This window comes from Oncorhynchus gorbuscha, unplaced genomic scaffold (assembly GCF_021184085.1).
Source record: "Oncorhynchus gorbuscha isolate QuinsamMale2020 ecotype Even-year unplaced genomic scaffold, OgorEven_v1.0 Un_scaffold_601, whole genome shotgun sequence".
Taxonomy (NCBI): domain Eukaryota; kingdom Metazoa; phylum Chordata; class Actinopteri; order Salmoniformes; family Salmonidae; genus Oncorhynchus; species Oncorhynchus gorbuscha.
The window spans coordinates 30,199-44,689 of record NW_025745438.1 but is presented as its reverse complement, the minus strand read 5'-3'; the positions used below and the strand labels follow the sequence as shown (position 1 = coordinate 44,689).

Here is a 14,491-nt window from a genome sequence, read left to right as displayed (position 1 = left end):
GGAAAGAGGAGGCAGGAAGGAAAGGAGAGGAGGCAGGAAGGAAGGAAAGGAGAGGAGGCAGGAAGGAAGGAAAGGAGAGGAGGCAGGAAGGAAGGAAAGGAGAGGAGGCAGGAAGGAAGGAAAGGAGAGGAGGCAGGAAGGAAGGAAAGGAGAGGAAGGAAGGAAGGAAGGAAAGGAGAGGAGGCAGGAAGGAAAGGAGAGAGGGCAGGAAGGAGAGGAGAGGAGGCAGGAAGGGAAAGAAGGTAGGAAGGAAAGGAGAGGAACACATCTATAGTGGCATTCACAAACACACACATTCACCACACACACTGATACTCAAATGGTTCAAATCACATCATGATGACGTGGCGATCAGAGCTTGGTTGCTATGGGACGCCAGAGGTAGTGCATAGAGGATGAGGTGGACAGGGAGAGGTAGGGATGAGGTGTGGACGATGCAGACGCCATGACAACAGACAATACTTCATATGTTTGGCCAGTACTGGTCCAAAACATACTGATGTCAATCAAAATAGAAAAAAATATTAAATTAAATCATTTCAAATATATATATTTTTTAAGTCATTAATTTGACAGAACAGATATCTCCTCTGAACAAACTGTTTATTAATATATAGATATGTTTTATTTAGAATACTTTTTGTAAAAAGTCACCATACATTCAATGTCAAAGTTCAATAGTATCACATTTCTGATCATTGCGCCGTAGCATGCTCAAAGATAAGGACTTTTTATATTATTCAAATAAATATTTTATATTTTTCTGGAAATCTTTTTACAACAAACACTTAACGCATTTTTCAAAGAAATGAAGACCAAAAAAGGACATAATCACTCAGGACATACGATGATAATCATATTATTAAACATATTGTTTGTACTTTCTTTCAACTAGATCACAGCAGTTATGGAGAAAACTAGACAAAGGTCATGGAAGGTTCAAATGGTTGTAGAGGGGTCAATGATGACTGCCCCAACTGCTGAAAGAGCATATTCAGGGGTCAGAAAAGGTCCAAACTGAGCTCCATCAAGGAGTATTTGAAGGAAAATGAATATTTCAGACTGACCACTCATAAGATGGCTTGGAGGAGGTCCTAGAAAGGACTGGATGTATATAGTGATATCTGAATTTGAAACCAGATATTTTGCACTATGAAACATGTATTTATATTTTTAACAAAATAATCATCTTGATTTTAAGAATCATAAAAAGGGGAAAATACGAAATTCGTCCTGGATGGTAATGATCACCCAGACAAAAGTTGATAAAACAAAAGTTGATTCTTGCGTCAAATTTGAAAGGGGTGTCCAAGTTAAAGTAAGATATTTATATTCCACAACCTAAGTCGCACATTTAAACTACCACAGAAGAAAAGGAACATTTCAGAAGTAAGGCATAATGACACCGTCGGAAACCCCCTCAAATGGACTTCAGCATTGACAGGTCACACCAGGCAATGAGTGCAACGCCACATAGTGTATATCAAAGGAACAACAGACAGAATATCTGACCAGCCTCAATGCAAACAAAGGCTACGTCCCAAACAGCACCTATTCCCCATAGAATGGGCCCTGGGCAAATGTACATAGGGAATAGGGTTCCATTTGACACATCCGAAGTCTCCATTATCATGTTGAGTCATTCCACCTGCTTTAGAAAAGCAGTTTCGTCCAGTTCAGTGGCTGAGTGAAGTACAATGACTGTATACAATGTTGATCTTTTTGGCACTTGTACCGTACACGAACATGTCTTTTCAGATTGAACAAAATGACACAACCATGTACATGCATGACAGTCAAAGACAAGCAGTGGCAAAGGCAGTCTCTTGTTTGAGATTGAGAGTTTAGTAGTGTCCATTTTGTCTCTCGCACAGACATTGATTAGATAGAGAAATTCAAAGTTAAGAGTTCAGAGTGGGAAACGCTGCAAGCCGATTGGTGGACGGGCTTCTCCCTGGCTCTCCCTCTCAGCGCCCTCCTCATCCTCTACCCACCAACCGCCACTGTCACCGCCACCGACCCGAGGAAGGAAGGAGTGAAGGAGGGATCAAGGAGAGGAAGAAAGGACAGAAAGGAGGGATGAGACTTGGAGCTCTTCCACTTGGAGAAGGAGTGCGTGGAAGCAGGGGGAGGAGGGGGGATACAGGGAGACTGGGGGGAGAGACAGGGAGACTGAGGGAGAGGACTGAGGGAGAGAGAGAGGGGGAGAGACAGGGAGGAGACTAAGGGAGAGAGACAGGGAGGAGACTGAGGGAGAGAGACAGGGAGGGGAGGAGACTGAGGGGGACAGGGAGGAGACAGGGAGGAGACTGAGGGGGAGAGACAGGGAGGAGACTGAGGGAGAGAGACAGGGAGGAGACTGAGGGAGAGAGACAGGGAGGAGACTGAGGGGGAGAGACAGGGAGGAGACTGAGACAGGGGGAGAGACAGGGGGGAGGAGACTGAGGGGAGAGACAGGGAGGAGACTGAGGGGGGAGAGACAGGGAGGAGACTGAGGGAGAGAGACAGGGAGGAGACTGAGGGGGAGAGACAGGGAGGAGACTGAGGGGGAGAGACAGGGAGGAGACTAAGGGGGAGAGACAGGGAGGAGACTGAGAGGGGGAGAGACAGGGAGGAGACTGAGGGGGAGAGACAGGGAGGAGACTGAGGAGACTGGGAGAGGGAGGAGACAGACAGGGGGAGGAGACTGAGGGGGAGAGACAGGGGGGGAGGAGACTGAGGGGGAGAGACAGGGGGGGAGGAGACTGAGGGGGAGAGACAGGGAGGAGACTGAGGGGGAGAGACAGGGAGGAGACTGAGGGGGAGAGACAGGGAGGAGACTGAGGGGGAGAGACAGGGAGGAGACTAATGGGGAGAGACAGGGAGGAGACTAATGGGGAGAGACAGGGAGGAGACTAATGGGGAGAGACTAAGTGGTGAGATTGAGGTGGAGAGACTAAGTGGTGAGATTGTTGGGAAGAGACTGAAAGGGGGAGAGACAGGGGGGGGGGGGCTGGGAAGAGAGGGGGCGGCCCCTGTGCTATCCGGTAGGGAGCTGTCTCTGTCTGTCTGTTCTCACACTGTCGAAATCAATTTGCCATCGGGATCAGAACTGTGGAACAAGGAACAAAGAGAAAGGAAGCTTGCCAGGTGGGAAGAGAAGAGACACACCGAGAGAAGATGGAGGGACAAGACAGCCACAAGGCAAGGAGGGCAGGCAGGCAGGCAGGGGTGGATTTGGGAGGAGCGGTGTAGGGAGGAAAAGGGTGCTGTACCATCAGTGTGTTTTGAGTGGATCAGTTTGAACAAGGCAAGGCACAGAATCACTCATCTTGATCACACAATGAGTTGTGATCAGTAGTTAGTTGAAGATCAGTGATTCTGCACAGTCAGACTGCAGTGTCGTCCATCTCAAAACACACACACACGAGTAGCAAGTACTTCCCTCCCACCTAAACCTCCCACACCAAAACACACCTGGCTGCCATAGTTACCGAGATGGGACTCCCTTCATCAGGGTCATGTTCATTAGGACACACAAAACGCTTTGCAACAGACATTTGCGTTTCTTATTGTACAAGTCCAGGTTAGTACCACTTGTTTGTCAGTTTTCCTCCGTTTGGTAACCTAATGAACACAACCCAGGCCTCTATATCTATCTGAATATTAATGATGATAGCACAAAACTAACTTCTGAAGGGTAAAGAAATGGAATGTATTGATATTTGAATGTTTCACAGAATCACTTGTCTTTTTGAACAATATGCAAATTGAACCCAAGTAACCTAGAGGCCATTTGTGATGAGGTAATCCATGTCATCTGATTGGCAGTGGGCGTCTGGTGTAAGATGAGTTCAGTGCCTCTAGGGTGGAGACACCCTGGGCCTGTTAGGTCTATAAATACAAGATCTGACCCAGAATCAGATATTCAGGAACAAAAGGAGTATGTGAAACGACCATAGACTTGGATAGACAGCTCAAGTGCAACGAAGCCTGTTTTAGCATGGACAGCTCCATTGAGGACATTCACCATTTTGAAGTAGTCAACTGGGTGGGACTTCCTATTGATTATGGAAGGATCATATAATTCCATCCAGGTCATCAGGAGGGATCAGCCAATGAATGATACTACGGAACAAACATTATATAAATGGAGGTGGTTGTATATAGCCAACCATGGATTTATACCTGTTCAGACTACAGGTGGCAGTGTTGATCATTTCAGTTTGTTAACAGACTGTCAATAGAAGAAGAAGAAGAAATTGCCTTCTTTCTTTCAGAGGAAAACTCCACCCAGAAGCGATCTTTTGGTATTTGTTTCATTGGTCCATTGTTGACATAGTCCCCAACAAGTTTCATGTCAGCAAGATATGCAACTTTAAAAAAAACTGAAATCATCCCCATAAAATACAGCATCATATGATGGGTGTGATTTCTGTTTGTTTTTACGTTACATATGTTGAAAACTTGATTGCTGACAAATAAAACATTTTTGGTACAACGTCAACAATGTACTAATGAAACAAATACCAAAAGATACTCCTTTAAAATGGAGAAATCCCTCAATGGTGCCACCAATGCTGTCACAGAAGCCATTATGGCATAGATGCAAAAAAGAGCTCTCTATCAAACTCTATGTAGAAGCACTTGCAGCGCCAGACCAGAGCTCATCAGAGCCCCAGCCTCACCAAGCAGTGATGTCAACATGAGGTCAGAATGATGTCATTCGATATGTCACAAGACACATACATACAAGTAAACACACACACACACCTTTCCCCATTGTCAGACAGACAGAAATAAATCAATCTCTTCGGATGAACCTAGGTTAACCCCTCCTCCCAGAGCAGTGGATCTGACTTCTGATTGGATTACAGAAACTAACTCTGTCCCAAATCAAACCCTATTCCTAATTATCTGCACTGCTTCTGAAAAGGGCCCATAGGACTCTGGTCAAAAGTAGTGCACTATAGGGAATAGGGTGCCATTGGGCTGGGGTTAAAAGTAGTGCACTATAGGGAGTGGGGTGCCATTGGGCTGGGGTTAAAAGTAGTGCACTATAGGGAATGGGGTGCCATTGGGCTGGGGTTAAAAGTAGTGCACTATGTAGGGAATAGGGTGCCACTTGGGATAGAGTCAGTTTGAGAGACAAACATTGACTCAGAAACAGTTGGAGAATAAACCTTCTAGACACTAGTTATATGAAATGCTGTTGTCATTAAATGACACAAGTCAATATAGCAGCTATGGAGTCTGAGGAAAAAGCAAGCAAGAACCCAAAAGAGGAGAAATGAAAAGCTTCCTCAGAGCTGGACATCCAAGACTGGTCTTATATAATATATGCCATTTAGCAGACACTTTTATCCATAGCCTGAAGAGCTACAGTGTCTCCAAGTTTTAACTCAAACTAAACAGCTAAACTTCCACATCAAAGCAATATTTGTCTTTAATGATCAACACTGAACATAAATATAAACACAACATGTAAAGTGTTGGTTCCATGTTTCATGAGCTGAAATAGAAGTTCCCCCAATATTTACATACGCACAAAACAGCTTATTTCTCTCAAATTTTGTGCACAAATTTGTTTACCTCCATGTTAGTGAGCATTTCTCTTTTGCCAAGATAATCCATCCACCTGACAGGTGTGACATATCAAGAAGCTGATTAAACAGCATGATCATTACACAGGTGCATCTTGTGCTGTTGACAATAAAAGGTCACTCTAAAATATGCAGTCACACAACACAATGCTACAGATGTCCCAAAAGTTTTGAGGGAGTGTGAAATTGGCATGCTGACTGCAGGAATGTCCACAAGAGCTGTGGCCAGAGAATTTAATGTTCATTTCTCTACCATAAGCCGCGTCCAATGTCGTTTTGGAGTATTTGGCAGTACGTCCAACCGGTCTCACAACCACAGACCACGTGTAACCACAGACCACGTGTAACCACAGACCACGTGTAACCACAGACCACGTGTAACCACAGACCACGTGTAACCACAGACCACGTGTAACCACAGACCACGTGTAACCACAGACCACGTGTAACCACAGACCACGTGTAACCACAGACCACGTGTAACCACGCCAGCCCAGGATCCAGCTTCTTCACCTGCGGGATCGTCTGAGACCAGCCACCCAGACAGCTGATGAAACCGAGGCTTTGCACAACCGAAGAACTTCTGCAAAAACTGTCAGAAACAGTCTCAGGGAAGCTCATATGCATACTTGTAGTCCTAATTAGGGTCTTGACCTGACAGGCATCGTAACAGACTTCACTGGCCAATGGCACGCTGGAGAAGTGTGCTCTTCACAGATGAGTCCTGGTTTCAACTGTACCTGGCAGATGGCAGACATGGTGTTGTGTAGGCAAGCGGTTTGCTGATGTCAACGTTGTGAACAGAGGTCCCCATGGTGGTGGTGGGGTTATGGTATGGTGTTTACTGATGTCAACGTTGTGAACAGTGGTTCAACGTTGTGAACAGAGGTCCCCATGGTGACGGTGGGATTATGGTATAGTGTTTCCTGATGTCAACGTTGTGAACAGAGGTCCCCATGGTGACGGTGGGGTTATGGTATGGTGTTTCCTGATGTCAACGTTGTGAACAGAGGTCCCCATGGTGACGGAGGGGTTATGGTATGGTGTTTGCTGATGTCAACGTTGTGAACAGAGGTCCCCATGGTGACGGTGGGGTCATGGTATGGTGTTTGCTGATGTTAACGTTGTGAACAGAGGTCCCCATGGTGACGGAGGGGTTATGGTATGGTGTTTGCTGATGTCATGGTGTTTGCGTTGTGACGGAGGGGATGGTATGGTGTTTGCTGACAGTCCCCTGACGGTGGGGTTATGGATGGTGTTTACTGATGTCAACAGGTCCCCATGGTGACGGTGGGGTTATGGTATGGTGTTTGCTGATGTCAACGTTGTGAACAGAGGTCCCCATGGTGACGGTGGGGTTATGGTATGGTGTTTGCTGATGTCAACGTTGTGAACAGAGGTCCCCATGGTGACGGTGGGGTTATGGTATGGTGTTTGCTGATGTCAACGTTGTGAACAGAGTGCCCCATGGTGGCGGAGGGGTCATGGTATGGGCAGGCATAAGCTAAGGACAACAAACAAAATTGCATTTGAATCGATGGCAAATTGAATGCACAGAGATACCATGTCGAGATCCTGAGGAGATTGTTGTTCCATTCATCCACCGCCATCACCTCATGTTTCAGCAAGATAATGTACGGCCCCATGTCGCAAGGATCTGTACACAATTCCTGGAAGCTGAAAATGTGCCAGTTCTTTCATGGCCTGCATACTCACCAAACATGTCATCCATGGAGCATGTTGGGGATGCTCTGGATCAACGTGTACGACAGCGTGTTCCAGGTCCCGCCAATATCCAGCAACTTTGCACAGCTATTCCACAGGCCTCAATCAACAGCCTGATCAACTCTATGGGAAGGTGATGTCGTACTGCACGAGGCAAATAATGTTCACACCAGATACTGACTGGTTTTCTGATCTACTCCCCTACTGTTTTGTTTAAGGTATCTCTGACCAACAGATGCGTATCTGTATTCCCAGTCATGTGAAATCCATAGATTAGGGCCTAATGAACTTATTCAAATTGACTGATTTCCTTATGAACTGTAACTCATGTTGCGCTTATATTTTTGTTCATTGTAGTTTTATTTTTCCTCTCATATCCCAGTCTAGTCAGTGCTGTGTATTTATTTATTTTTATTTGAGTTTTTACCCCCTTTTTCTCCCCAATTTCTTGGTATCCAATTGTTAGTAGCTACTATCTTGTCTCATCGCTACAACTCCCGTACGGGCTCGGGAGAGACAAAGGTCGAAAGTCATGCGTCCTCCGATACACAACCCAACCAAGCCGTACTGCTTCTTAACACAGCGCCCATCCAACCCGGAAGCCATCCGCACCAATGTGTCAGAGGAAACACCGTGCACCTGGCGACCTGGTTCGCGCGCACTGCACCCAGCCCGCCACAGTAGTTCACATTCATACTACATACCACTCAGTGTAACTACCAGGTCAGTACAGTAGATCACATTCATACTACATACCACTCAGTGTAACTACCAGGTCAGTAGATCACATTCATACTACATACCACTCAGTGTAACTACCAGGTCAGTACAGTAGATCACATTCATACTACATACCACTCAGTGTAACTACCAGGTCAGTACAGTAGATCACATTCATACTACATACCACTCAGTGTATCTACCAGGTCAGTACAGTAGATCACATTCATACTACATACCACTCAGTGTATCTACCAGGTCAGTACAGTAGATCACATTCATACTACATACCACTCAGTGTAACTACCAGGTCAGTAGATCACATTCATACTACATACCACTCAGTGTATCTACCAGGTCAGTACAGTAGATCACATTCATACTACATACCACTCAGTGTAACTACCAGGTCAGTACAGTAGATCACATTCATACTACATACCACTCAGTGTAACTACCAGGTCAGTACAGTAGATCACATTCATACTACATACCACTCAGTGTAACTACCAGGTCAGTAGATCACATTCATACTACATACCACTCAGTGTAACTACCAGGTCAGTACAGTAGATCACATTCATACTACATACCACTCAGTGTAACTACCAGGTCAGTACAGTAGATCACATTCATACTACATACCACTCAGTGTAACTACCAGGTCAGTACAGTAGATCACATTCATACTACATACCACTCAGTGTATCTACCAGGTCAGTAGTTCACATTCATACTACATACCACTCAGTGTAACTACCAGGTCAGTACAGTAGATCACATTCATACTACATACCACTCAGTGTATCTACCAGGTCAGTACAGTAGATCACATTCATACTACATACCACTCAGTGTATCTACCAGGTCAGTACAGTAGATCACATTCATACTACATACCACTCAGTGTAACTACCAGGTCAGTACAGTAGATCACATTCATACTACATACCACTCAGTGTAACTACCAGGTCAGTACAGTAGATCACATTCATACTACATACCACTCAGTGTAACTACCAGGTCAGTACAGTAGATCACATTCATACTACATACCACTCAGTGTAATCTACCAGGTCAGTACAGTAGATCACATTCATACTACATACCACTCAGTGTAACTACCAGGTCAGTACAGTAGTTCACATTCATACTACATACCACTCAGTGTAACTACCAGGTCAGTACAGTAGATCACATTCATACTACATACCACTCAGTGTATCTACCAGGTCAGTACAGTAGATCACATTCATACTACATACCACTCAGTGTAACTACCAGGTCAGTACAGTAGTTCACATTCATACTACATACCACTCAGTGTATCTACAGTGTAACTACCAGGTCAGTACAGTAGATCACATTCATACTACATACCACTCAGTGTATCTACCAGGTCAGTACAGTAGATCACATTCATACTACATACCACTCAGTGTATCTACCAGGTCAGTACAGTAGATCACATTCATACTACATACCACTCAGTGTATCTACCAGGTCAGTACAGTAGATCACATTCATACTACATACCACTCAGTGTAACTACCAGGTCAGTACAGTAGATCACATTCATACTACATACCACTCAGTGTAACTACCAGGTCAGTACAGTAGATCACATTCATACTACATACCACTCAGTGTAACTACCAGGTCAGTACAGTAGATCACATTCATACTACATACCACTCAGTGTAACTACCAGGTCAGTACAGTAGATCACATTCATACTACATACCACTCAGTGTATCTACCAGGTCAGTACAGTAGATCACATTCATACTACATACCACTCAGTGTAACTACCAGGTCAGTACAGTAGATCACATTCATACTACATACCACTCAGTGTATCTACCAGGTCAGTACAGTAGATCACATTCATACTACATACCACTCAGTGTCACTACCAGGTCAGTACAGTAGTTCACATTCATACTACATACCACTCAGTGTAACTACCAGGTCAGTAGATCACATTCATACTACATACCACTCAGTGTAACTACCAGGTCAGTAGATCACATTCATACTACATACCACTCAGTGTAACTACCAGGTCAGTACAGTAGATCACATTCATACTACATGGTGATCAGTCATTCATACCACTCAGTGTAACTACCAGGTCAGTACAGTAGTTCACATTCATACTACATACCACTCAGTGTAACTACCAGGTCAGTACAGTAGATCACATTCATACTACATACCACTCAGTGTCACTACCAGGTCAGTAGTTCAGGGAGGTTGATAATAAGGTTCTTACCTTGCAGCAGCAAAGCGACTGTCGTAGTCCTCAAGGGCAGGCTGAAATGGAAAAGAGCATTATCATGACACAGTTCATTCCTACATTAGAACACTCCTTAACACACAGTTCATTCCTACATTAGAACACTCCTTAACACACAGTTCATTCCTACATTAGAACACTCCTTAACACACAGTTCATTCCTACATTAGAACACTCCTTAACACACAGTTCATTCCTACATTAGAACACTCCTTAACACACAGTTCATTCCTACATTAGAACACTCCTTAACACACAGTTCATTCCTACATTAGAACACTCCTTAACACACAGTTCATTCCTACATTAGAACACTCCTTAACACACAGTTCATTCCTACATTAGAACACTCCTTAACACACAGTTCGTTCCTACATTAGAACACTCCTTAACACACAGTTCATTCCTACATTAGAACACTCCTTAACACACAGTTCATTCCTACATTAGAACACTCCTTAACACACAGTTCATTCCTACATTAGAACACTCCTTAACACACAGTTCATTCCTACATTAGAACACTCCTTAACACACAGTTCATTCCTACATTAGAACACTCCGTAACACACAGTTCATTCCTACATTAGAACACTCCTTAACACACAGTTCATTCCTACATTAGAACACTCCGTAACACACAGTTCATTCCTACATTAGAACACTCCTTAACACACAGTTCATTCCTACATTAGAACACTCCTTAACACACAGTTCATTCCTACATTAGAACACTCCTTAACACACAGTTCATTCCTACATTATGTGGTCCTTCTGTAGCTCAGTTGGTAGAGCATGGCGCTTGTAACGCCAGGGTAGTGGGTTCGATTCCCGGGACCACCCATACGTAGAATGTATGCACACATGACTGTAAGTCGCTTTGGATAAAAGCGTCTGCTAAATGGCATATATTATTATTATTATTATTATTATTATTACATTAGAACACTCCCTAAAACTTCTTATGGCTGGGGGAAATATTGAGTAGCTTGGATGAATAAGGTTCCCAGAGTAAACTGTCTTCTACTCAGGCCCAGTTGCTAATATATGCATATTATTGGTGGATTTGGATAGAAAACACTTTCAGAAACTCTCATGTATAAAAGCAGTTATTGATAGAGAACCTCCAGCAGATGGCGCCATAGCCACGTTCCTACTCTATATCCCAGTGTTCTCCTGCAGTATTCCTCCTTACAGTACATAGTGTTAACAGAACAATACAGCAAACTGACTGGAGTCCTCCGGATAGCCAATCAGACCAGACACCTCTACTCTCCAGACTGAATCAACCACACAGTGGATTACTGGGAAGATGGTGTGTTCTGAGTGGGAGATTCTGTCTGGAGTCCTCCAGATAGCCAATCAGACCAGACACCTCTACTCTCCAGACTGAATCAACCACACAGTGGATTACTGGGAAGATGGTGTGTTCTGAGTGGGAGATTCTGTCTGGAGTCCTCCAGATAGGCAATCAGACCAGACACCTCTACTCTCCAGACTGAATCAAGCTCAGTGGATTACTGGGAAGAGGGCGTGTTCTGAGTGGGAGATTCTGTCTGGAGTCCTCCAGATAGCCAATCAGACCAGACACCTCTACTCTCCAGACTGAATCAGCCACACAGTGGATTACTGGGAAGAGGGCGTGTTCTGAGTGGGAGATTCTGTCTGGAGTCCTCCGGATAGCCAATCAGACCAGACACCTCTACTCTCCAGACTGAATCAAGCTCAGTGGATTACTGGGAAGAGGGCGTGTTCTGAGTGGGAGATTCTGTCTGGAGTCCTCCAGATAGCCAATAAGACCAGACACCTCTACTCTCCAGACTGAATCAAGCTCAGTGGATTACTGGGAAGAGGGCGTGTTCTGAGTGGGAGATTCTGTCTGGAGTCCTCCAGATAGCCAATCAGACCAGACACCTCTACTCTCCAGACTGAATCAATCTCAGTGGATTACTGGGAAGAGGGTGTGTTCTGAGCGGGAGATTGTGTTTGTTGTGTGTCTTTAGAAGTATATGGCTGTCTGTTTCAGTTGTGTAGAGAAAATGGTGTAGGGCCGTGTCCTGGTGTGTGTCAGCATCTGTCCGACTGCGTGTTCACTCACAAACACTGACCTGTGTGGTAAAGCCTGCCATGCTGTAGGGCCTGGGTCTGCTCTGTGCCAGGCTCTGTGCCAGCAGGCGGGCAGTCAGGCCGTAGTCGGGCATGGGCAGAGACATATCGCTCTCCAGCAGGTTCCCGGTGCTGCTGCTCTTCCCATGGTGCAGACTGGAGGGGACAGCAATCATTCAGTCAATCAAATCAATCTTTACTGAAGGTGAAGAGATGAGATGGAACAACTACCTCTCCCCCTACTGTATTTATTTATTTTGCTAATTTGCACCCCATTATTTCTCTCTGTACTCTGTACATTCTTCCACTGCAAATCTACCATTCCAGTGTTTTACTTGCTATATTGTATTTACTTCGCCAACATGGCCTTTTTTTGCCTTTACCTCCCTTATCTCACCTCATTTGCTCACATTGTATATAGACTTGTTTTTCTACTGTATTATTGACTGTATGTTTGTTTTACTCCATGTGTAACTCTGTGTTGTTGTATGTGTCGAACTGCTTTGCTTTATCTTGGCCAGGTCGCAATTGTAAATGAGAACGTTCTCAACTTGCCTACATGGTTAAATAAAGGTGAAATATATATATAAAAAAATGGACACTATCATATTATTGTTAGTATAGTACTGGCTAGGATATTATCTACTTACTTCACCTGAACGGTGTAGTACTGGCTAGGATATTATCTACTTACTTCACCTGGAGCTTCTCCTTCTCACTCTCTGGCAGCACACGTGTGTAAGAGAAGGGGAACCAGCCACGCCTGAGGAGGGAAACAGGTAAGATGAGTTAAGATGAAGACACATGCTGGAAACTACATTAGATCTGAATCCTCTTGAGATCTGCGGTTAACTCGGACTTCTGTGGAAATCACACATTGATGTTTAACCAAAGACTTGTGCAAAATCCTCAGTTCTGAATGTCAGTCTTCAGGTTAATATGCAGCACAGGAGGTTGGTGACACCTTCATTGGGGAGGACGGGCTCGTGGTAATGGCTGGAGCGGAGTAAGTGGAATGGTATCAAATGCATCAAACACATGGTTTCCATGGTTTCCATTGTTTCCATGGTTTCCGTGGGTTTGATGCCATTCCATTGACTCCGTTCCAGACATTATTATGAGCCGTCCTCCCCTCAGCAGCCTCCATTGATATGTACTACTGAACACACAAGCTTTCATTCCATGTCTCTGTGACAGACATACACTTACATCTTGTTCTTCTCGTTCTCCCCGTAGTGCCATCCGTCACGGGCCTCTGGGACCAGCAGGGTGATGATGTCTCCCTCAGAGAAGCTGAGCAGGGTGCTGTTGTCTCCGGCCGCGTGGGAGAAGATGGCCTGGACACGGGCACGACCGTTCTTCTCCAGCCCCGCTGCCATGGAGCTCGACCTGGGCAGGGTACGGGTCTCACCTGGGGCCGGGGTGGAGAAGGGGGACATCAGTGTCACGCTACACAGCACAATGTGGCTCCTGGAAGAGTTTTTACTAAGGAAGATGCTATGTTAGTTGCTAACTTGGTTACTAAGACTAGCTGATTCACAGCGTCATTGTTATTCCCATCTGCTTTGAGGAGATTAACCTGTTTACGTGACACTGGCAGTATACGGTTCTCTTACCAGACAGTAACGTAACAGTATACAGTTATCTACCAGAGACGAGCAGAGTCAGCTTAAGTTCTCTTACCAGACAGTAACGTAACAGTATACAGTTATCTACCAGAGACTAGCAGAGTTAGCTTAAGTTCTCTTACCAGACAGTAACAGTATACAGTTATCTACCAGAGACTAGCAGAGTTAGCTTAAGTTCTCTTACCAGACAGTAACAGTATATAGTTATCTACCAGAGACACGCAGAGTTAGCTTAAGTTCTCTTTCTTGTTCTTGGCAGGCTGGGGCCTGCGGACGGGCAGGGTATTGGAGTAGTGCTCACTGACCTGCATAGAGATACATGCATTACCTGTATATTATCTACATGACCTGTATATTATCTACATGACCTGTATATTATCTACATACAGTGTGTGTGTGAGATATATATATATATATATATGCTCAGTAGA

The 14,491-nt window shown here is 44.7% G+C and overlaps 1 protein-coding gene across 1 annotated transcript in view; it reads right to left on the bottom strand.

Moving 5' to 3' along the window:
* Positions 1-209: 209 nt before the first annotated feature.
* Positions 210-14,491, bottom strand: part of LOC124019011 (brain-specific angiogenesis inhibitor 1-associated protein 2-like) — a 36,800-nt gene continuing 22,518 nt past the window's right edge. The window contains exons 6-11 of the mRNA XM_046334356.1: positions 14,305-14,365; positions 13,642-13,852; positions 13,127-13,195; positions 12,435-12,588; positions 10,303-10,343; positions 210-2,003 (exon numbers count right to left, since the gene is read on the bottom strand). Of these exons, the coding sequence (XP_046190312.1) occupies positions 1,910-2,003; positions 10,303-10,343; positions 12,435-12,588; positions 13,127-13,195; positions 13,642-13,852; positions 14,305-14,365 (630 nt within the window). The 3' untranslated portion in view covers positions 210-1,909. The remainder of the gene's footprint in view (positions 2,004-10,302; positions 10,344-12,434; positions 12,589-13,126; positions 13,196-13,641; positions 13,853-14,304; positions 14,366-14,491) is intronic.